At 37.7% G+C, this 23856-nt stretch overlaps 2 protein-coding genes across 4 annotated transcripts; both read right to left on the reverse strand.

The window, feature by feature from the left end:
- Window positions 1-399: 399 nt before the first annotated feature.
- On the reverse strand, window positions 400-20738 carry LOC137393388 (bromodomain-containing protein 7-like). Of its 3 annotated transcripts, none has more exons than XM_068079922.1 (8): window positions 20665-20738; window positions 15506-15745; window positions 14454-14656; window positions 13330-13476; window positions 10311-10559; window positions 7882-8065; window positions 2922-3205; window positions 400-1260 (listed from the first exon to the last, which is right to left on the reverse strand). In XM_068079922.1, the coding sequence occupies exons 2-8, from the start codon at window positions 15729-15731 to the stop codon at window positions 658-660; spliced, it is 1896 nt and encodes a 631-aa protein (XP_067936023.1). In that variant the 5' UTR covers window positions 15732-15745; window positions 20665-20738; the 3' UTR covers window positions 400-657. The 3 variants fall into 3 exon arrangements, with proteins under 3 accessions (XP_067936023.1, XP_067936025.1, XP_067936024.1); XM_068079924.1 differs by having other exon boundaries at window positions 14454-14643; window positions 15502-15745; XM_068079923.1 differs by lacking the exon at window positions 20665-20738 and adding an exon at window positions 17790-17822.
- A 739-nt stretch (window positions 20739-21477) lies between these two features.
- Window positions 21478-23329, reverse strand: LOC137394743 (testis-expressed protein 52-like). The gene is made up of 2 exons (XM_068081504.1): window positions 22780-23329; window positions 21478-21800 (listed from the first exon to the last, which is right to left on the reverse strand). Exons 1-2 carry the CDS (start codon window positions 23327-23329, stop codon window positions 21478-21480), a joined length of 873 nt encoding a protein of 290 aa, XP_067937605.1.
- Between the last annotated feature and the right edge of the window lie 527 nt (window positions 23330-23856).

The raw sequence follows: 23856 nt of genomic DNA on the forward strand, positions 1-23856 counted from the left end.
GGTGTCCTGGCTAAGCTAGTACTACTAGTTGACTACGCATGAATAGCCAAGTGGCCTTGACCTAAAAGCAAATGTCCTTCAACAAGTTTTGTTCTGAGGGATACGTCACAAATCGTCAAAAGATCTACAGCATAACTCTGAATTGTTGAAAAGGAAAGAGTGTGAATTCGTCAGCCGCGTGCAACTCGGAGCTCATTCGAAGCATGGAAACACAGTGACACACTGAGCATGGAGTGTATTTTTGTCTTTCACAACCAACCATGTCTAGGGATGCTACAAAATACTCAATGTTGATGTTTTTCATCCAGTAGTCACTATTTCATGTACACTGATGGCATTTCCATTGTACAGTTAGCTGGAGATTTTGCAAGTATTGAAAAGAAAGAATTTAATGCTGCATATATATTGAGTTTATTATTTTTTCTGAACTGCCTTCATGTTCTAAAGGTCTAGAAACCATGCAAGAAAGATGCAACAGCTAGTAAGTTCATGAGTGTTTACAAATTACGATGTAAACTACAGACAAAACTATTTGGTATATAACAACTACCAGTTATATATCGGAAGCAAGAAAGGAAGAGTTCTGGGTATAACAAGCGTGTTATCTATATGTTAATATGACAGGAAACCAACTTGGCTGCTGCTGTAATTATATCATCACTTGGCTGCAGCACTGGGCGACTCATCGAGTGGAATGGTGTGACACAAAGCATCAGAATGTAGAATATCCTCGGTGGCTGACTCATCCCTACCTGACACCAGGTCATCTACAACTTGAGCATCAGTCTTCTCGGGAGCAGGGAGCAAACCAACTCCGATAGCCTTCCTCAAGTTTCCCTCATCCATCACATCTCCAGGCGCGGCAAGTTTGGTAAGTGATAAAAGTTGATTACTTACTTTGTCGACAGTTTTTTCCTCTTCGTCTGTGATTTGTTGAGCTTTGTCGTTGCTCGGCACGAGTGAGAGTCGATCACTCTGAAGTTTATTTAGTTCTGTTAAATGCTCGGCAGCATTATCAAGGTTCCGCTGTGCCTGGTCGTTCACTTTAAAATGCTCCAAGAATGATGTATCGATGCCGAGGTCTGCGATAGTTTTTAGAGATTCAAAGTCAATGGCTTCATTTGCTTGATTGGTGGTAGAAGCTGATTCTACTGCATCTGTGGTAGAGGCAGAGAGAGAAGTGGGACCATCCTTTGATGTCTCATTTCCATCTGTCTCTTTGTTGGTTTTTTCACGGTATTGCTCTAATAGCTTCTGAGCCTGTCATGAGAGGTCAAGATGTATCATAACAGCAAGCCAAGGTGTATCATAACAGCGAGTCAATGTGTATCATAACAGCGAATCAAGGTGTATTATAACAGCGAGTCAAGGTGTATTATAACAGCGAGTCAAGGTGTATCATAACAGCGAGTCAAGGTGTATCATAACTTGTCAAGACGTATCATAACAGCGAGTCAAGGTGTATCATGACAGTGAGTCAAGGTGTATCATGACAGTGAGTCAAGGTGTATCATAACAGCGAGTCAAGGTGTATCATGACAGTGAGTCAAGGTGTATCATAACAGCGAGTCAAGGTGTATCATAACAGCGAGTCAAGGTGTATCATAACAGCGAGTCAAGGTGTATCATAACAGCAAATTAAGATGTATCATAACAAATTTATACATATAATAAGAAAGTTTGTGATTCCATTTACATATGCATATTTATTTATCACTGTCTGCCTTCAGCACAAGCGCTTTGCAAGTCACTGAAAATGTTTCCAGTGCCTATACAATTTGGTCTATTGCCTAGATAACATTAGGGCAAATCTGCAACAAAAATCGTCTCATCTTTGCCGTCTTTCCAAATTTTTCTGCCCATTTCATTCCACTAAAAATTCAGCCAACAATAGCGTAAGCTATATTCTGCACGATCCTGAACATCATTATTTTCCCGCGAGCAATTGACCAAGAGCACAGATATCACGCTATTGGTCGGCAGAAAGGTGATAAAAGCTCTAACTGCCAGAGCGCTGCGACCCTCCTCTCTAGCATTAGTATGAAACCTATCGTCACTTGATTGATATCAAAACTTGACAAATTCGTCATTGTGAAAAAAAAATTTTGTCGCGAGGTTTTGTTAAAGATGCATCCTATTCTGAACTAGACATATTACGTGTTCCAATGCTTCAATTTCAGCTCTTTAAAGTTTTCTCTTTTATAGCATCCTTTGATGCATGGAAATCGGCAAAATCTATGAATGCTTGTCCATTTGATGTAAGATTCACCTATAGCGTTTATGAAGGCTCCTTTGCTAAATGAAAACAGTTATCTTTGAAAATCTTAATTGAATTCAGAGATATCAGAGGTTTGAATTCATATCAGTTTGCAGTGAAAAAAACAAGTTATTAATTTTAATTCTAAAACCAAAACTCTAATAAACTTCCAAATATGAATGAAATCGAGGGAGAAATTTTAGTCATAGCAAACCAACAGGCACAAAATGGATAAACAGGAATTAAAATAATGATATTTTATTAGCGCATGAAAGTACTTTTGCTACGGACAATAATCAACTGGAATTTATATAATTTGCTCTGCTACAACCTTCTTAACTATATAGATCCCGCACTGCAAGTATGGCTGCAAAGGAATGATGACTCCTTTGGGGAATATCTTTGTAGCACAGAAGGAGGAGTATATAAACTGACACAGTGCAATGTTGGGAGTAACTAGGTTTCAAACAGCTCAACAGGGTAACTAACAAGTTGCCAGCATCAACACTGAACCCTGTTGACAACGTCAACCTTGAATCCTGTTGACAGCATCAACCTTGAATCCTGTTGACAGCATCAACCTTGAACCATGGCAACCAAATCAACCTTGAACCCGGATGACCTTGAACCCTGTTGACAGCTAACAGATAAGCAAAGGAACTACCTCTGTGTGTTTGTTGCCTGTCCAGATGTTGGCCAAGTCATCAATTTGCTTAACAAGTGCTGGACTGCTGTCAGCCACAAAGGCTCTCAAGCTCTGTATGTAGTCGAGTCCATTCTGGGAGCCGTAGAAGGAAAGAACAAGGTCGGACTCCTTCTTGCTGAGAGTAGAAAAGCTTGAGTCGTAGGTAGGTGCTCCGGTGGCGTAGGAACCATAGTTAAGGTAGTGGATAGGCTTTGCGTCTGTGAAGTCATCCTCGACCATCAAACTGTCCATGTATGGCAAACCTGGTAACAGAATGAGTAGATGAGAGCTTGAAAAGAGTGGACAGTTGGCCAGGAGAACAAATAAACAAACAGATAAGTGAACCAGGCAGGCAATAGAGTTAATGGACATCTAACCTGTGGGACGAGTGAAGGAACGGGTAACATACAGTAGGAGGACATGATGACAAGATTAAGATTGTTGTTATATGTAAGACTTATTTGTAATTTTATAGTTCACAATTAATATTTTAGCATTTAGGAGTTGCCTCCTCCCTTAATTACTGATATTCAGTTTTGACCTCCTTTTGATACATCTGTTTGCTAGTGTCGCTTGTACTCTTGTTAGCCAATCATATGTTAGTGACTCATCACATGTTATAGTGATACCATCTACTATATAAACGGCAATCGTTGTCTGTCTGTCTATCTGTCTATCTATCTGTCTATCTGTCTGTCCGCCTTATAGAGCGGTCTTTTCTTTTATCGTCGTACGAATTTCGGTTGTACGAAGCGAACTGAATTAATATGTGTAGTAATGGTAAATAAATTATAGAGCGGTCTTTCTTTTTCCATTCGGTCGAACGAAGCCAACCGAATTAATATGAGTACTAATTATCGTAATTTCGTAATATCGTAATTTCGTAATATGGACTATTAGCCGCTACTTTTCTCTGACGATTTGAGCCAAGCGGCTTATATAAAGGTGTGGCGATTCTGTTGTTTTTCTTTCACCGCTCGAGCGCATTAACCGAAATCCCCTGTTAGCACGCTTTTTAAACGGCAAATTTTCTGCCGTGTTAAAAAGCACCTTTCCTGAGTTCTGTGGCCTATACAAAGGTGTCTATACAGCTATACAAATGTACTATTCATTAAATAAAATAAATTAATGAGTAGTTATTTACATGCAATTAATATTTACTGCCAACGTGTACCGAGAAGGTCACGTAAACGTTTGTTTCTTGGAGCCACTGGAAAAACGCATTTCTCACCTACTAAATTTCCACATCAAAAAGGTAAGTGTTTCTTATACGATGTTGTATTGTCTATGAATTGCCACAACTCCACTACTTAATAACGTTAGATTTGCCGCTGTTCGTGATAGTGGGTCATGTTCATTTCCTTCAGCAGCCGAGTTACTAATTTTTTTCCAGCTCTGAGTAGGCCTACTGTAACTTACTATTACAGAACTTTCACGAGTACTCCGAGGGTTGCGATACGCTATTGTGAAAAGAAAGAGAGCAGCTGCTATCGACTTACTGTCACCCTGCATCAGCCATGACCAGCTATACGTCGCCTGCTCAAAAGTAGGCACACGCCGAAAACTGTTTCTTCATACGCCCGACAGAAAAACCAAAAATGTTGTCTATCCGCATGTGTTGCGTTGAACTAAGGGAGAGAGAGAGGGAGAGAGAAAGGGAGAGAGGGAGAGCGAGGAGGAGAGGGGAAGAGAGGGAGAGAGAGAGAGGGAGAGAAGGGGAGAGAGAGGGAGAGCGAGGAGGAGAGGGGGGGAGAGAGAGGGGGAAGAGGGAGGGAGAGAAGGGGAGAGAGAGGGAGAGCGAGGAGGAGAGGGGGGGAGAGAGAGGGGGAAGAGGGAGGGAGAGAGAGAGGGGAGAGAGGGGAGAGACGGAGAGAGGGAGAGAGGGGAAAGAGGGAGAGAAGGAGAGAGAGAGGGAGAGCGAGGAGGAGAGGGGGGGGAGAGAGAGAGGGAGAGAAAGAGGGAGGGAGAGAGAGAGGGGAGAGAGGGAGAGGGGAGAGAGGGGAGAGACGGAGAGAGGGAGATGTAACTGCATAGTTGGCGTTGTTTTACAGTATGAAAGACAACTCTCAATAAACCTCTTGCTGTACAAGAATCTGATCCCGTTGACGGGTAATGCAGCTAGTAGATATATAAACCTAGATTGGCCAATAATAGCTATCCCCATTGGTTGCCTTGTCAGACTTAAATAGCATGGCATTACGTCATTGTATTGTACCTAATGCTTGGCTGCACTGTTGTTTACAATGGAGCTAATGAGGAGAAGGTGACAAAATCACATTTATTTTCACATAAAAACCTTCTTGGATACATAATCCAGTAAGCCAAAGCAATTATGTGATAATATCTGATAACCACCATAGATTAAAACTATAAAAGTTATGAAATGTTGCACACAAATCATGAGCCATCAGGGCTTTATTTGCCACCCCCTCTCCTATCCCCCTTCTCTCTTTCGCCTTCCCTCTTCTCCCAAGAAAAAGTGGGAAGGGGAAAAGAGAGAAGAGGAAAAGGAGAGGGGGGCAAATAGCCCATCCACCCAAAGAGCCAGACCCTGGATAGGTAAATAGACTAATATCATGCTGAACTAAACATGACTAAATATGATGAGTATGCAAGTATGTCTTAAGTCAAAAATGAGACAGAATGATTATTTTACAACTGGCTATGTATCTTGGTCACTAAAGCTGAAGTGTAATGATTGTATCACTAGCATCGTGGATGTTACCAACTATGATGTCAACTAAGCAACGAATTCCCTAATCACCGTTAAGAATCGTGATGGTTTGACTTTGTCTTCGCCTGTGGTGATTGAGGTTTGCAACCACAGTGAGAAAGCGATGAGAGCGTTGCTTAGTAGTGCTGGGTTGGTGACAAACTTTCCCAGGCTAGCACTAATTGCCACCATGGAGAGGTTGCTGAGGTTCATTATCATGCTATTGTTTAAGTGTAATCTTCATGCTAGTAGCCTAGCTCCTAAAATCCTAAGATCCTAGTAGCCTAAAACAAGGTGAGTTCATACTATATTTTTACGTCTGCGACAATAATCTTTGGACTATAGGTTTAACAACGTTTTTCGGCAAGAAATAATCAACATGCCGGTGGTCTGGGAGTTCATGAAGAAGCCGGTCAAGAAAGGGAAATACCAAGTTATTTGTACAATATGCGAAAGCAAGTTAAGTTACAAAGAAAAGTCCACCTCAATACTATTGAGGCATTTACAACGAGGGCATCCTGAGGAACTTAAAAGCGTGTCCATGAACCTGCAATCCAGCAAATTTATTTTATTTTTAGTTTCTTTCACTAATACCAGAAGTTTTAGGGAAGTGGATTTTTGCTTTCCAATATGCTGGGTTATCCATTTCTATATTTGCAAAGTATTTCTTAACTAATCTCTTCTTTTTGATTATAATAGCAGTTGGAAATAAAATCTGTAATAAAAACGCTAGCCAAATCATGCCATTAATCTATCACCCATTGAATAGCATTGATCCACCAATGTCTAGCCATAAATTGTAGATTACATCTATAAACCATGCTACAAAATATAATGATTGGTGTGATAACGAGTTCTTTTATCTTAGGTTATTGATGTCACAACATTAGGCTGTAATAGAACTATCTCTTAACCTCAAATAAATAAATAAAAATCACCCGCATGCTGACCCAGTCCGACTCGATCTTGGCCCTCATTGCTGACCCTGAGTCTGGCCCGACCCTGCATTCCTTAGTCTCATTCCAGCTCTAGCTAAGAAAACCACTGATTCCTTCTCTCTTCTTCCCTTCCCCCTTATCAGGAGAAGAGGAAAAGAGAGAAGGGGGATAGGAGAGGGGGTAGCAAATAAAGCCCTGATGGCTCATGATTTGCGTGCAACATTTCATAACTTGTATAGTTTTAATCTATGGTGGTTATCAGATAATATCACAGAATCGCTTTGGTTCACTGGATTATGGATCCAAGAAGGTTTTTATGTGAAAATAAATGTGATTTCGTCACCTTCTCCTCATTAGCTCCATTGTTAACAACAGTGCAGTCAAGCATTAGGCATACAATGACGTAACGTCATTCTATTTAAGTCTGACAGGCTTTTTCCCTATTGGCCAATCTAGGTTTATATATCTACATGTATGAGTGATACTCATTCACCTTGCGTTCTGTTCTCTACCTGGGTGGTCACAATAAAGCTTGCTTGACTAAAAAACTAGTTTTCAAACTCAATCAGAGATATGGTGGGAGGGTGATGTGGGTGTAAGGGAGTAGATAGACTAGACAAGGTGAGTGGGGTGAGAAGACAAGATCAGATGAGTTGGGTGCAGGGGACCTAAACAGGGGAAAATGACTAGAATGGGATGGATAGCTATGTGACTCCGCTACATAGACTCCACTATAAACATGTAGCTAAGAAGAATGTAAAATGGAGGCAGGTCAATACAAACTCATGGTAGATGACTACTTGTAATCGAGCTGATTAGATATCTGTTATCATACGTAAGCCACAACCATAGACAGTATTAGTCACCTAAACTGACTGCAAGAGAGAGGGGGAAATGAGTAGGATAAGATGGATTGGGTGAGAGTTGGTTAGGATGAGTAGGATTACTTGTGTGGAATGCTGTGATCTTCAATTTAGATTAAGTAAAAATGATGGAAGTCCACAAACCAGCTATGAATTAGCAATAACAAACTTCTCTCCCCGTGTCTAAATATCAGTCACAAATAGTTTTGGAACCAGACATCCTTCAGTTGCAAATGTAATTTGTACAGCCAAGTGGCTCTTCATCGTTGGTGATATGCAAAGGATAGCCTTAGTTCCAACACCACCAAAACAAAGACTGACTAGCAAGATTCAACTTTTAGCCTAGCGACACTATTGGATAAAGTACGAAGTGTGGCAACCCAAACCCCCCCCCCTCTTACGTGGGGACAAAAAACAAAGCTTACCGGCCTTCAGCTTGCCTACTTTCTCTCCCAGGGTTATGACTCTCTCCGTATCACTAATCTTGCCCTTGTTGTCTGGGTTGAGAATGTTGAAGGTCGTAGTTCCATCCTCACTCATCCGCAGAAACCCCATCTTAGAGTGACGCTGTTTCTTAGCGAGATGTTCCTCAGCTGCTGCCGCTCTCTCCTGAGGCAGCATAAACATTAATATGAAAATATTTGACAAATGTGATGTTTTTTTAATTGGCCATCTTATTGGTTGCTACATTTTGAAATGTACAAGAAATCAGTAAAAGGAGAGTAACTGATGGGCCATAGCTAAGTCAGCAGGTCGATTTTCGATAGTCAGCAACCAACCACAGCGACCCTGTCTTAAGTCACCCAAAGAGATACTACTGGCCAGATATAGACCTACACAAGAAGCAAATAAATACTAGCATATTGCCATGGGGTAACTAAGCAGGGGTGACAACTCTCAACAATTCATATGGGATTCCAATTCAGAGATTATTAATGTGCTGCAAGCCTTGACTATCCAATGCACAAATGTGTTAGTTAAACATCCATGTACTAATCTTAGTGAGTCATTATCAGAGCGTTAGCGGTGACCTATCAAACAGCAAGAAATTACTAAAATTGCTAGCCTATGTATCTGAATTATAGATAGCAGCTGTCAAAAATACTCATATCGAGGCCAACAATCATGTTGCAAAAGGAATTGTAACTTTATCAGCCAAAGAAAAATCTGATATTTGTAATGAAAAAATTTCACTATTATTGAATTATTCCTCTAATTAGAATTTTTTGCATATCATTAAAAGCAAAACAGTTCAATAAAAAAAACGTGTGATAGAGATTGTGTGCAGAAAATGTAATATATTGTAAATGTTAGTCCGTATTAGGCAACTGACAGAGCGATTAGTTTTCCCTATGAACATTAACAGGTGTGTCTATGTCTATGTAAATAAATGAAATGAATCATTTTTGGAATTTAAGCCATTTGATAATGTGGAAGGGAACCAAAGTATGAAAACACAAGGATCATTACTTCGTAACGCCAATAGATACGCCTTTCTTTGTATGCAAGTACTGAACACCCTCCATAGACTACTCGCTACCCATTCATATTTTAGAGTTGAAAGACAAAGTACTGTTCATTTTATAATGACCTAGTTAGAGTCAATTTAATGAATCATGTCATGGTTGGGGCATAATCGACATCCTATAAGTTCACATTATCGCTATTCACTAGAAGAACATATACATACAGTGAAACTCGGATAACTCAAACTTCAAGGGACCGAGCAAAAGTGTTCGAATTATCAGAGTGTTCAAGTTATCAGAGCACTGTCACAAGTCCATGTATTTACTTATTTATTAGTAGATACATGAACGTATACAAATTATAATATAAATCAAAAGCACAAATGGCTTGTTTCAAATTAAATGCTTTTAATGTAAAGTTTAAAACGTTTTTATCAAAAAGTATAGAGATTTTTCTATCACTTGAGATTGGTTTGTTGTTTGAGGTGATGTTATTGCCAGGACGTTTTTTAGATTGACATTGGCAAAACTTGATCGTTGCTGAAATGCTCAAAGAAAAGACATCTTTTTCTTTTGAGCGTTTTACCCACGATCAATTTTGCCAATCTTTCTTGAAGTTTATGGAAAGATTACCTTACTTTACCTGGGATTCGTTAAGAGCAACACTCCGAGGCAGTTCAATTAAAAGTTTTACGAGGTTTTACGGTACATTGTATATCATTCACGCTTTTTGAATGGATACTTATTGAATGTACACACGTATTTTGTGTTTAGGTCAAACGATGAATAGGTTTTTTAGTTTAGACAACGTATACGTTTGACTACAACAATTTTTAAGACGTTTTAAACATTCAACATTCCGACGTTAATTCAACACGGAATCAACATCGGAAAACTATTCATCAAGGGCTAGCCGGGTCACGCACTCAAGGATTTTCGCCACGCAAATACAAAACAAAAACAACATGCTGTTTTTGTTTTGTATGTGCGTGGCGAAAATCCTTGCGCCCGTGACCCGGCTAACCCGTGCTATTAATTGTATAGCAGTATAAATCAAATTTCACCAAACCTTTAGAAAAGTCGTTGACAAAAATATTTTGCCGATGGAGGTAATAACGACGCTTATGAATTACGAAAAGTTGAGGTTTACCTCTATGGCTTGGAATAAAGTGATTTTCTAAAGCGATAGCAACCGTTTCGGTAGCCGTTGGGCAAAAAACAGTTCGTTATAACAGTGTTGAATTCGAGTTATATAGAGCCATTTATCATTGCATGGGAACGGACCAAGCAAATCCAGTCGAATTAACCATGTGTTCGCTATATCCGAAGGCGAGTTATCCATGTTTCACTGTATATGTAGTTGTTCTCTATTAGAAGGAAACCAAAACCTTGGCTATGGCGATTATGTCCTTAGCAGGCAAATGATCCGGAACAGGTTCAAAGGTCAAATAGGAGTTGTTATCTCTCTGTTTCTTCTGAGCCCGAGCAGGGGCTATGTAATCACTGGCATCAACATCGATATGAAGGGACAACTCGGCGTCTGTCAGTGAAGACATTATTGGCTGGTTTTTCCGTAAAGAGAGAAGACGGTCTTTGCTCAGTGTTCTCATAGCGTATTCTAGTAACTTCTGGGCAGCCTGCATGAATGAGGAAACAACTCCAACATAAAATAATTCAAGATTTACATTCACAAGGTAGTCTTGTATTAAACCTTTTAAAAATTTTATGTGTTATTTGCAGCTTTGTCAAACAATGTATACATCTAATTATTTAGCCTAAATATAGGCAAAACGTTAGATTTACACAATGAAATCTATATACATAATTCTCAGTTTGTGTTTGTCCTTCGGTATGTCTAGTTATAATAGTTATTAAAACCTTGGAATGAAGAATCCGTGAAGTTCTGAAGAACTCAGAACTTCCGATTACCCGGACGATATGCTAAACCATTGCGCTACCCGAGATTGAGGGATTCAATGGGCGATACATGTCGCTATGTGAGTGAAAATACGCTACCGCTCTCCGTTACGGGGCAACATCATTCTATGTATTAGTAGATGACTAGCTTACTTGAGTTATCCATTGGCAATGTGCCAGGCTAATAGCAAGTAGCATTGTTTATAAGCTGAGCTTATAAGTGGGGCATCGCTATCACTGCTTATAAGCTGATTTTTAATACCCGTGCAACGCAGGACATTCCGCTAGTTAATCTATAAAATCCAATAAAATCTGTTATAAGTTATTTATGGCATGTATGTATAATATTGCATTGGCAATGATAATCACCGACAAAATGATGTTTTTCGGTACATGTCAAAAAAAAATTAAAAAAAAAAGAAATCAGGAATTATTGAGAGAGTTGAACAAACGTGTTTTAAAAGTTGGTAATCTAATAGTGATGTGGGCAAAAAACCTGCTTAAAAGCTTTGTGATGTCTTTCTGATTGTAGCCACATTTGTTAAGTTCGCAGGTTGAATATCATGGATTGTGTATATTATGGCTTGTATAATCCCAATACTGTAGATGCTGTAGGGTTAGTCAGGCTAAATTACATAAGCAAAGGACTCAACAGTAGTTGAAGATAAAATGATGGATAACAGGGTTATTATCAATCAATTTTATATTTCTTTATCTATTTGGTAGATCGGGATTGTCATTACCGTCACTTTACCGAGTGAAAACAACTCCAACATCATTTGAGACTTCTGGCGTTGACTCAACAAATTGATTGAATAATCAGACTAAACCTAGAGCAATGAGTAGAAGCTTAATAATTATTATGAATTTCAATTTAAAATTCCATAGTAATATTGCTGTGACCCAGATCTTCTTTCCACATTGTTGAATAGTAAACAAAGGTAAGACAACTAGCGAGAGACTTGAAATCCTCAAACCGTGTGACACAAGTGGCAAGTATTCTAGCTCTGCGCAACAACATAAAATAGTGTCAATTGGAGAGACTTTACAAAAAAAAACATGAAACAACCAATTACAAAAAATTGACATTTCACCACAGGACACCATGAAATAGAAATTTATACATAGTCGTTAACTCTTTCGCTACCAACTTAATTTATTGACCAGGACACAATTATATGTTCGGTAAAACTTATTTTTTCACAAGACCGCATATATGTTGTCAATCTACATCTAAAAATATATTTTTTCAAAGTTTGTGTATTTGTAGGATTGATTGTCCGGCTATAACAGATCTTAAAACTTTGGAATAAAGTTTCCGTACTGAAGAAGAATCGATCTCAGGCCCTGCCATTCACCAGTCTGACACCCTACCCACTAGACTACAGAAATCGAATTACTAGCTAGCCAATATAAGTCATTATATGAGATTGAGAGACCCGCGTCATATGCTTTGCATACGATGCGGGTCATAGCATAACGTCATGAGAAGCTGTTCGCTCACATTATTAAACTGGCTAATAGCAAAAACTCTCACTACTTCTCATTGTTTATAAGACAAAACGCTTTTCTCATGATATGTAGTTTGATAGTTAGAATGGCAAATGTTGTAATATGTTAAATACAAATCAATTTTTTGTCCAAAGACTTTTCTATTACCCGGGCAACGCCGGGTAGCACAGCTAGTCATTCAATATACTTTTGAATCAGATGGTCTATAAAAAATAGCAAAATCGTTGTAAAATTTTACATCAGCTGATGCCTGGAAAACTTTTTCATGATATGGCATTGTTGCTATGACCGTGAGAATGTTCGAGTCAGATAAGTTATCAATATCATTACAGCTTACGGCATTATTATTACTGTAAAAATAAAATAATCGCTATTAGTATTACTATTGTTCAATAAAAGTCACCCAAAGTCCACAGATCTAAAATTAGTGAAACCTTCGTAGATGTAATGCCTCTGACAGGACTGGTTATTACTAAGAATTGCGATAAAAAGTGATGTATTTGCAAAGCAAAACTACGATGAGGGTGAGTTGTAAACATACTTTCTATTGGCTCAATGCATGCAAATAATTGTTTCCTTTTGTTTAAGTAGAGATATGATTGGCTAATTTATTACTTATTCGCTAATAAGAAACATTTTGTACAGAAACTACTAAAGCCACATCACGCGGTTCTTGGTCAGATGTAAACACCAAGCCATAAGACGCAGCTCATGGTAGCAAAAGAGTTAATGCAGAGAGAGAAGAAGAGGTAAGGCATATACTTGAAGAGGTAGAATCAAATAGATACCTTGTAATATATGGTATCTGGATGATTTTAGCAGTTAATGCAGAGAGAGAGAAGAGGTAAGGCATATACTTGAAGAGGTAGAATAAAATGGATACCTTGTAATATATGGTATCTGGATGATTTTAGCAGTTAATGCAGAGAGAGAGAAGAGGTAAGGCATATACTTGAAGAGGTAGAATCAAATGGATACCTTGTAATATATGGTATCTGGATGATTGTAGTTCATAGCATTGACACATATGAGCTTAACATCTGCCTTGTATTCCATGATATTCGTGTAGACCTTTCTGTCTATTTTGTCCTTCATTGTGCTGAAGTCCATTGGGTGCTTTATTACCTGCAGGAGGATGTCAGTAAGTCTAACTGGACTCAGGAATTCTAGATGTTTAGGCTTGAGCAGACAACTCCATACATATCTAAGATTTCCATGAAAAAACGTGACTTGATACGACACTACAGAAGTTTATGAATGCCGGGTTTAAAACATTCAATGATTTGAATCATGATTGAAATCATTAGTTTTTTGGAAAAAAAATCACGATTTTTCGTAATTTTACAAAAATCAGTGCTTCTTGACGAACAATCTTGTTTTGATCTATTTGTAACAAATCTGTAAACACGTTTTTGTCATGAATTAGAAAGTGTGATGGAGATAATTGCCTGCATGTGTAGTACGATGCTACAGAAAGACCTTTAAAGTTATGAGCTACATGTATGAGTTTATTTAGTAAATCTCAAAGGAGGAATAATTGTGAGTACAAACTGTAACAAGTACAGTTTTCCCTCAATACTTTGTTTATTAAATGACATCAAACTCTTTTACTACAATCAGCTCAAGTGTAAGCAACTTCCAATTTCGGCTTCATTCATTAAAAAATGGGAAACCAGCTAAGTATTGAAAAAGCAGGCAAGCTGGTACGTATATTTCCATCATGAACCGCATCAATCATACTAAGGACGAATGTGCTTAAATATTTCACAGCGACTTTTTATGTCTTTTGGATCTCATTCGTACTTTGTGTGAAACTGCTAGTAGCTCTACTCTACTAACTTACATGTAGTTTGCACATTATAATTTTATATGGCTGTTGAATGCAAAAAATATAAGGATTTGTCAAATTGAAGCATGCAACAGTAAAGTGGGGTCAGCAGCATTTGTGCAATGCATGTAAATTGTCCATGAATGTGCAATGCAATTCATGGACAATTTACATGAACAAAAAATAAGCAAAAAATCAAATTTATTTAAATCAAAAAAATTTAAATTTTTGCGAAAAAAATCCTTATTACCCAACCCTGATGCAGAATACTCACACGACTATAGTCTGGAGCGATCAGATCATTGATGGGAAATGCAAAGAAGTGCTGATTGTCTCTTTTCTCTATAAGTCTATGCAGATATAGAAGTGTGTCCTGAAGAGCACTGCAGTGCGGTTTAGGGGAGAGGGGGCGGTGCCGATCCCTGAGGTTTCGCTCGGGTGGGACAAAATCTGAAGCAGTCAGTCTCACAGAACTCTCTAGAATGATAAGCAGGCAGAGATGACGAACACACAGCATGGTAATTATGATTATTAAAGTATCCAATCCATAACCATCAATATCATTAATTCATTTCAAATACTCGACTCCACCGAAATATGCCCGAACTTCCTGTACTAAGATACTATAACTAAAATAACACAAACATTTGCATCACAAGTCACAATAAGGGTATAAACTGCCTGGTACACAGATCACAACACAACTCCACCAAGCTGTGAATATATAGTTCTTTACACAGGCTATCTTCTGTGAAGAAAGATGGTGTAATATGATTTTTGGGCAAAACTAACAGGTTAGACAACTCCTTTGTCTTTCATCTACACAAAAAAGATCGTTGGCCCTTCGCCTTTAACACTTTAGTTAGTTAGTAAATCATCATCGTCAAGCCATCACCAGCCAATAAGAAGGCTGCATTGTATTTTCATGCAGCAGTCAATGTCTCCACAGTAAAAAACATCAACTCTATGACTAGCACTGTAATTTGCATGTGTTATTCAAAATCACCGCCCATGATACCTGCTTCAAGATTATTATGATGCTAATACACATGGAAAATATTTTTATTGAGAGCACAATTCCTTATTTGTAAGGTTTCATCACTCATATAAATACATTCTGAATAAACACGACTTGCGTATAACAAAATACTGTTGGTTGCAGGCATTCCTGTGCATAATGAATTTCATCCTTGTTGTCTTTAACTGGAAATCATCACTACCTTAGGGGCACAATTAGATATCCTAAAAGTTAAATTTTATTCACATCTTCCTAAATTTTATTTTAGCGCAAGAAAGTGACATAAACCTAATAAAAAGATAACTCACCTTTGCGAGTCGGAGGATTAGCAGGAGAATGCTGACTATGCGTGGCGTTGCGAGATTTCTTGGCAGCAGGTCGACTGGCATCATCATCAGAACTGACAACCGAAGCGTTCGGACTAGCTGGTTGACTGCTGGCATGTTCCTGAGCACTTAGCTTCAGAACCATTTTAAGGGTACTGGAAGAGTCAGCGTGCTCCTTGCGTGATCTCTTTGAACTACGCTTAACCATCTTGTGTCCTGAAGCTAAATATATATGTAAAACCATAAAATCAGCAGTCCATCACAAAAGTTTGTTTTATTCGCATCAATCATAAACAATCTAAAATTAGTAATAATCAAAAAAAGGAAAAAATACATATGTGAGTATTTTATCAATTTAATTAATAAAATTTATTATAATTAGAATTATAATTAATTTATTAATTTAACCTGGAATATATATGTGCAATATGCATGATATGTGCATGTTGAACCCTTGATCTCTACTCCAAAGACTAAATTACTACGAGTTGATTATCAACAACGCGTAATTATTATATGCAAATTATCATTAACAAATAGAGCAACTTTAGTAATGAATTGATGTTTTGTTACCATATACTTGAGTAATGGTAACTGGTAATGGTAATTTTGAAACCCGTAGAACAAGGCTTTTTACATTACATAGAACATAGGCATGTTTGTTAACCTGCTGTGTATAAATACAATGTCATAGTGTAGAGCATTGCACATAAAATATTTGCTCTATTACATGAGCGTTAAAACATGCGAAAGGTAAGTAACAAACAGATTTACTGCACTTTTACATCAAGGTTTGACTGTCTAGTTAGTTATTGAGCAGTTATCTTACTACTGTGACATATTTAGATCATTAATAGGCGACTCCTATTTAGCCCAGCATCATATTCTAGTAAATTGTCACTACATACAAGGTGTTACATAAAGATTCACAGACTGCCCAAGCGATTTATCTCACTACTCCCTTTGGCTTGTCAACAGCGTTGGTGCAGCAAGGATGAAAAAATGCCAGCTCACCCACCTCAGTGGCTGCAAAACTGTTTATCAATCTAGTAACAGCTAAATTTAACATAATATCAATGACTGGCTGCTACTCTCAGCACGTAGTGAGACAACCTATCATGAGAGTTTGTGCTTTGGTAACAGCCTGCTAACTGCAGTGCGGTAGATATTTTGCTCTTGAAAAGCGCTTGCTGGTGAGCAGCAACTCCTACTTAACTATGCTAGCTGAGCATATTGGGCCTGTCAAGGTATGGCTCAATCAGCCAGCCAAGTGAGCTCTGTTGATAGAGTTAAAACGGAGAATTTTAGATTTGCGCAATTTATAGCATGAACTAAAGATATTAATATTCGCGTTCACTCTACTGGCTATACCAATGGTAGCCGTTAGTTTATGCCACCATTGTTATAATAGAGTACAGATGCTCTCATAAACATAGGCATATATGCTACATAGAACAAATTAAAGTTGGAGAAGTGCTTAAGTGATCACTCTTACTGTCTCGCTATGAAGCAACAACATGACACAAAGTGCCAGCTCACTAGCCATTCTACTTAATCTTATAAGAACACATCAAAAAAATTTCTGCTAGCTTTAGCATGAGAAACAGAGTCTCCGCAAATTTGCCACTATATATAGCTAGCATCTTTCCAATTCTCTTAGCATTTTATTAATAGCAACAAACAAATAGCTTGCAAAAACTATATTTATATGAAACAAATAGCATGACTTAGTGATAGGAAGGGTAAAACAATGCTGAAAATAGACAGAAGTAAAACAGCAGTGAACAAGAAGAGTTCCTTAAAAAGAAAAACGCATTTTGTAGCATTGAGAAACCATAACTATTGCGTAAAAGACTGAAAACCAAATACGACATTAAAATTTTATCCAACCACGATTAACACTCACTACTAAAAGGCATAGTCTCGACTGCTAACCACCTCCACAAAAAGAAAACAGTATAAGCTCAAACGTTGCTACTGATGATCTATTAAATAAAAGAACAGACGTGATATCTCCATAGCAGTAAACGAACAGCTACTAAACCGAGCTCGTAAAGCGAACTGGCGCATTCTTATACACAACTCCCATTAATAGATTTAACTATACTACTCGCCTTTAATAAGTATAAAACAGTTGCTTCGTTTTTGTTCAACGTTTGTAGTATATATATGTTAAAAATGCTATTGGCAATGTAAGGGTATTACACGCACAACTAATGTAGAATACATAAAAATGTGTTTTTCAATTGGATATTTTCGCACTTACTTCTGAGTAAACAAAGCACGTTGTTTTGTTTTATATTGTTTGTTTTTAATTTTTTGGGTGTTGAAGCAATCTATCTATCTATCTCTGTAAAATATTTCAAGTGGCCGCTAGGCCTGTAGAAATAAAATGGTGCATTAGGCATAAAAATAAGATCACAAATAAGCATAGACTTATTTATCTAAGACTGAAGGATAAAAGTATAAGATCGCTTGGTCTAGTTATAAGAGAATCAGATGTTAAAATTTCATCGCACGGTTAAAAAAAGAGTGTTCCATCGCACTTGTATTGATTGTGTGTCTGATATTGGAGCCTCGAGTAAAATAGGATGAGTTCTTAATTACAAATCTATTAAAATCGACCATTAGGTCTTGGCTTAAAATTTTTTGCAGTGTGCTTTCGTCCTTGATGCGTCTTCTCTCTGCAAGTGTTTGCCATCCCATTTTCACCATTTCTGATGATATACTATCAAATTTTCTTAAATTGTTGGCCCACCTAAAAGCTTTTCGGTTAATGGACTCTAAATCTTGTATACTATAATCAAAATGTGGACTCCAGATTTCCGAAGCGTACTCTAGCAGTGGACGACACACACTATAGTATGCTGTCCTTTTGACATTAGGAGATGTTTTCTTAAGGGTCCGCATAAGCATAAAAAGAGTGCCGTTAGCCTTACGTATGATGCGATTTATGTGTTCATTAAAATTGAGGGTGCTAGAAACAAGTATACCCAAGTATAAAAAGGATTGCGAGGATACAAGAGATGTACCGCAATAGTTGTATATATGTGAAAATCTAACTGGTTCCACAGATGTAGATGTGCATTTATTAGCATTAAATCTCAACTGCCACGACTCAGCCCATGCAGCCACTCTGCACAGTTGGTCCTGTAGCAGAAGGCTGTCGGACGCACATTCTATTGGTCTAAAAAGTATGGCATCATCCGCAAATAAACGTATGGATGTCTTTGGACAGTTCAGAGACTCTGGAAGGTCATTGATATATAAAAGAAAAAGCAAGGGTCCAAGCACCGACCCCTGGGGCACACCTGATGTTACCTGGGTAGGTGGAGATGTTTTACCGTTAACTATGACACAGAATGTGCGGTCCAGGAGCCAGTGCTGTATCCAAGTCACTACATTTGCATTTAGGCCATAACTTCTAAGTTTGTGGATCAATTTGTCATGCGAAACTGTATCAAACGCTTTACTAAAATCCAAAACAAGTACATCCACTTGAGTGTTAAGATTATTAAAATTTGCCAAGTCTGATATGGTGTGTATAAGTTGAGATTCACAGCTGTGCTTTTTTCTAAAACCATGCTGTGTTTCACTTAGGATGTTATTCTGATCGAGATAATCTCTTATGTTATGAGCAATAATATGTTCTATAACCTTAGATGATACGCTAGTGAGTGATATTGGCCTATAGTTAAGTGGGGCCTTCTTGTCACCTTTCTTGAATACAGGGACTACATTGGCATGTTTCCAATCAAGTGGCACACACCCTGTGTTGAGGGAGTGTTTAAAAATCAGCGTTAAAATGGGAGCAATGTCAACAGCCAAAAACTTGAGCAAGGCAGGACTAAGGTTGTCTGGGCCCATACCCTTACGATGGTTAAGATTATTAAGAAGGGCCAAAACTCCCTCTTCACTGACAGCAATGTCCATTTGGGGTACATGTTCTGCACTAGATTGAGTGAATGATACTTGTGGGACGTGTCCATCGTCTACAGTAAATACGGACTTAAAATTGATAGCAAAACTTATGGCCATATCGTTGTCATTCACACAGTTATGTAATTGCATAATGTTTGAACAGTTTCCCCCTTTTGAGGATTTAGATATAAGCTGGAAAAGAGGTTTGGAATCGCCATTCTTAAGGCTTTCAGTAATATGGGACTCTAAAAATTTATTATAATCTCTTTTAATAAGGCGTTTAGATAGATTACCAATGGACTTTAGTTGTTCTAAATTGTGGCTAGTAGGGTAAGCTTTATAGGTATGAAAAAACCTTCTCTTTTTTCGGCAAACTGTTTTGGCTTCCCTTGACAACCAGAATTTTTTACCTTTGGGTTTACGTACTGGGATGCATGAGTTAGCTATGTTTAAAATAGTGTACTTGAATGTGTTCCATAAAAAATCTGTCGTATTTGAAGCTTCAATAAACTGGAGATGTTTGTAAAGGTGGGCTGTCTGTTCGCTTATGTCAGACATCCGAGCCTTACCAAAGTCAAAAAGAGTTTTAGTAGTGCGAGAAACTGGGGGATCAACCTGTGGAAAAAAACTAAAAAATTCAAAGCACAGTGCTGTGTGATCCGACATTCCAACATCAGCGTTTTTAAAAATAGGGCAGGGATCAAAATTTGTAAAAATAAGATCAAGTGTGTTGCCTTTAGAGTGGGTAGGGAAGTTTACATGCTGCGAAAAGTTATTTTTCAAAATAAAAGACAAAAAGCTCTTAGCAAGTCCACGACCCCCTGGAGAGACGGCCGGCGTGTCAAGGGTCCACTGGATTTCAGGAAAGTTAAAATCTCCAAGTAAGACAAAATTGCTGACCAGGCTGTCCTCAAAAAAATCAAAAAGTGCACTCATCTTAGCTGAGCTCGGAGGACGGTAGTAAGTTACTACACAAACACGAAACCCGTGAACAGACAAATTGATCACAAGCATCTCCTCATTAGGATCCACAAAAGAATCAAATATCTGAACCCCTTTCAATGATTTAATAGCGACTAAGATGCCTCCGCCTTTAGTGGGGCGGTCTCTGCGGAAAATTTCGTAGTTTGGTAGTTTTAGTTCATTGCTCGAAACCTGAGGGTCTAAATGGGTTTTCATTTTAATGAACGACTAAAACACCAATATAATAGTCATCAAACCTTTCACCTCCTAGGATGTACGAACAAAGATGAACAAATTGAAACCAATTTTGATCAAAGCCCGTAATCTATACCATGGCTAGCGCTGAAGTACAAAGGTAAATCTAAGTCTCATTCGACGCTTAGGTAACGCACTATCTGTCACACCGAATCCATTTACACAAAAAGCGGGAGTTATCATTTCTGTTAAACATACCTGTGATTGCTGGAAAGGGGCAACAACTTCGGTATGAACAAAAGTATTTTGTTTTGTTAATGTATTGTAACACAGATTTTTTCTAATTTTTACGTAACTGTTTTTGAAAGAAGACCAGTTCTTATGTAGCAGTAAAGAGACTACACAAGTGTTTTTTTACTTAAATGATATGCAAAAACATTGTTCTTTTAAGTTGCAGCGCATTTTTGCATTCCTTTGAGGGTTTCACAAATGTTTCCTGATTTGTAAGTTTTGTAGCGCAACTGCTAAACATCACAAAGCTTTTTAGCTAATTTTACCGTTTTAAAACTTTAAACAGCAGAAACATGTATTTTAAAACCTAAATAATGCAAGTAAACAAATAAGCAAATATAAATATTTACAATATAAAAATATATTATCTTATTTCATCTATATTTTTTAAAAATATAATATTTTAGCACAGCGAATTTCAACATAGATGTAGTAGTGATTTTCCCATAACCCATCAATCAAAATAGTATTAGTGTGATAGAAACCTCAGCTCACCATTGAAAATAAAAGGAAGACACTGTCATGGTGAGACAAACAAAAGATCACACTACCAATATCAGTGGCTTTTTCACAAACTGATTCTGTTACAAGACTTCACTAGGAGCAGTAGATGTTGCAGGGGTGCAGGTTTTGACTCTGTTGCTAGCTGATGGATCTCGTGAGCCTGATGCACTGTGTTTTCTTATCTCCTTCAGTGCCTTCTGGTAGTTACTATTGGAAGACTTGAGGTTGAGTCTCCAGGCCGGGGATTTCTTGGGTGTATACTTTATAGGAGATTCATGGTAGCCGTACGGTGTGGGGGCAGCATTCTTTTTTTGTTCGACAAGGTATTCTGTTGTTGGAAGATTTTCAATTGGTTTAAAGTAGTGCGGATGTCTCTTATAATGCTCTGGTGGACGAATGTTTCCTGTAAGCGAGTATGACAATTTTTTAATTTGAGCTCTTAAACAATACTTGAAATTACAATAAATGCAAATTTTTAAAGCAATGATTAGGAACGCATACAAACCATTTGGTTTCCAAAAACAATTAGCTATATGCGACAAGAAAGCTACAGCTTTTCTATTGAAGAATGGAGTGACGTAAAATTCCACTTATGATATAATGCCAACGAGTTTCACATCAGACAGATTTGCTAGTTGAAATTTTTAAAAAAAGGTGTGAAATTAGAACCTTCTCTCATGTAGTTCTTATGGTCTCTGCGGTCAAGAAACCAAACTCTCTAATTTCTTTTCCTCGTCTTGTTACTCAGTATAGCTATGTCACTAAATGAATGAGCATGTAAAATAGCTCTTTATTTTGTTTAAACAAATAATATACAATAAATTAAAATTATTTAAAGCTCATGAGTTTAATGCCTATCATATGACTCTAAAACTTTAACTTCTCTGCGCTAAAAACATATGTGTTCACAAAAACAGTTTAGATTACTGTGTCATCAATTCTTGTGCAGGTGATCTCGGTACTGTCTCAAATCAATAACTGACAGAATAATGCCTGAAAATTAAAAATTTGTTTCCTTCAACTGGTTTAACAAAATACCAAACTCTGAGACTTTGATAAAGATAGTTTGAAAAGCAAAAGGTCATAAGATGACAAAAATTGGTATTGTTGCGTTAATTGATAGCAAAAGTGTTACCTATTTACCCTGCAACTGTTTATATGCTAATGCACAAAGCTCTTTGTGTCTTTAACCATACGTATAAAAAATTAGAGATGCAGATTATTATTATTAGAGAGTGTAAGTCCTCAGATTCATATTCCGCACTCACTGATGGTTGTTCACCTGAGCTAATAAAATAAACAGCAATATTATGGCTCAAAATATTTATGCTAGGACTTTTTATCTCAACATCTAAAATTTACATAACCATTGGCAAGCATACCTTCTTGGTCGATAGGTGGATATCGTGCATAGCTTCGTATCTTAAGCTGCTCCATCGTTTTGCTGTCTATTGTGGTTCTGTTGATGGTAATAGCTCGTAGTTTGTCATCTTTGATAAGCGAAGGTGTTTCTTTGATAAAACGACCAAAGGTGTAGTCACCAACCTTTGATGGTTTAGGAATGGTGATTGGATAAGCTGCTGCTGCGGATTCTCCGACAGAACGTCCTTTGCTACTTAAATGAAAACTGAAGTTTCCTTTAAAATTTCTCCAAACGTTGGCATTATAATTCTCATCTTGCAACTCTGGATAAGGAGGCTTGTGTTTGCCTGCTTCAAGCCACAGCTGGTATTCTTTACTACGATAGCCAGTCGCTGAATCTTCTCTGCTAGTTCTAAGGAAGTGATTGCAGTCAATATTGATCATTGTTTTAGGTGGAGATTGCTTAGTGAGTTTTTCAATCCGCCGAGGAGTAAAACCTGTTCGCGAAGGTTTAATGTCAGCCAATAGGTTGTTTCTTTCTTGGAGCGTTCTTTTCTCCAAAACCTCCATTATTTAAAAGGCGACGAGATGAAAATCTCAATCAATAGCTTACTGTAAACAGCAATTTGGTAATAAAGTATTGTTTAAAAACGCCTATAATATCAGAAGACTGTGAACAGCCTTTCCAATTAGTTAAATAATTAGTATTTATGTTATCATGATTGTATATCGATCAAGATGTTAATTTGTAAGAGACCTCTTTCCCTAAACACGTTCTCGACTGCAAGTCCCTTGATAGTAACCAAGCGACAATGATGTCAAGGCCAAGTAGATTATATGTCGAACCTATTCGACTCAATAAATCGCAAAACTACAAAGTATTTGAACATCCTTGACCGAACTTCGTTGCCATAGGCAGTATGTATACAGTCTTTCAGTGATTTAGAGTAACATTTTATTTTTCTTCTCCGCATAGATCACGTCAAGCTCAACGTCTTATAATTTAACACGTTCAAGGTACTATTGTAACAAATAATGATGTGCTTTCAATATCAGTTTAGGTTTGAGTCTATATTCGAGGGTAAACAGTTGTTTTC

This window comes from Watersipora subatra, chromosome 4 (genome assembly GCF_963576615.1).
Source record: "Watersipora subatra chromosome 4, tzWatSuba1.1, whole genome shotgun sequence".
Taxonomy (NCBI): domain Eukaryota; kingdom Metazoa; phylum Bryozoa; class Gymnolaemata; order Cheilostomatida; family Watersiporidae; genus Watersipora; species Watersipora subatra.

What these genes read in the sequence shown, in the direction of transcription:
- LOC137393388 (XM_068079922.1), bottom strand. Translation starts at nt 15,731, where the DNA reads ATGGTTAAGCGTAGTTCAAAGAGATCACGCAAGGAGCACGCTGACTCT. An exon ending in CAGATACCATATATTACAAG is followed by an intron (nt 10,560 to 13,329) that starts GTATCCATTTGA and finishes TCATTCATGCAG; the next exon opens with GCTGCCCAGAAGTTACTAGA. An exon ending in ACATAATCGCCATAGCCAAG is followed by an intron (nt 8,066 to 10,310) that starts GTTTTGGTTTCC and finishes ATGCTGCCTCAG; the next exon opens with GAGAGAGCGGCAGCAGCTGA.
- LOC137394743 (XM_068081504.1), bottom strand. Translation starts at nt 23,329, where the DNA reads ATGGAGGTTTTGGAGAAAAGAACGCTCCAAGAAAGAAACAACCTATTG. An exon ending in TCCACCTATCGACCAAGAAG is followed by an intron (nt 21,801 to 22,779) that starts GTATGCTTGCCA and finishes ACTCGCTTACAG; the next exon opens with GAAACATTCGTCCACCAGAG.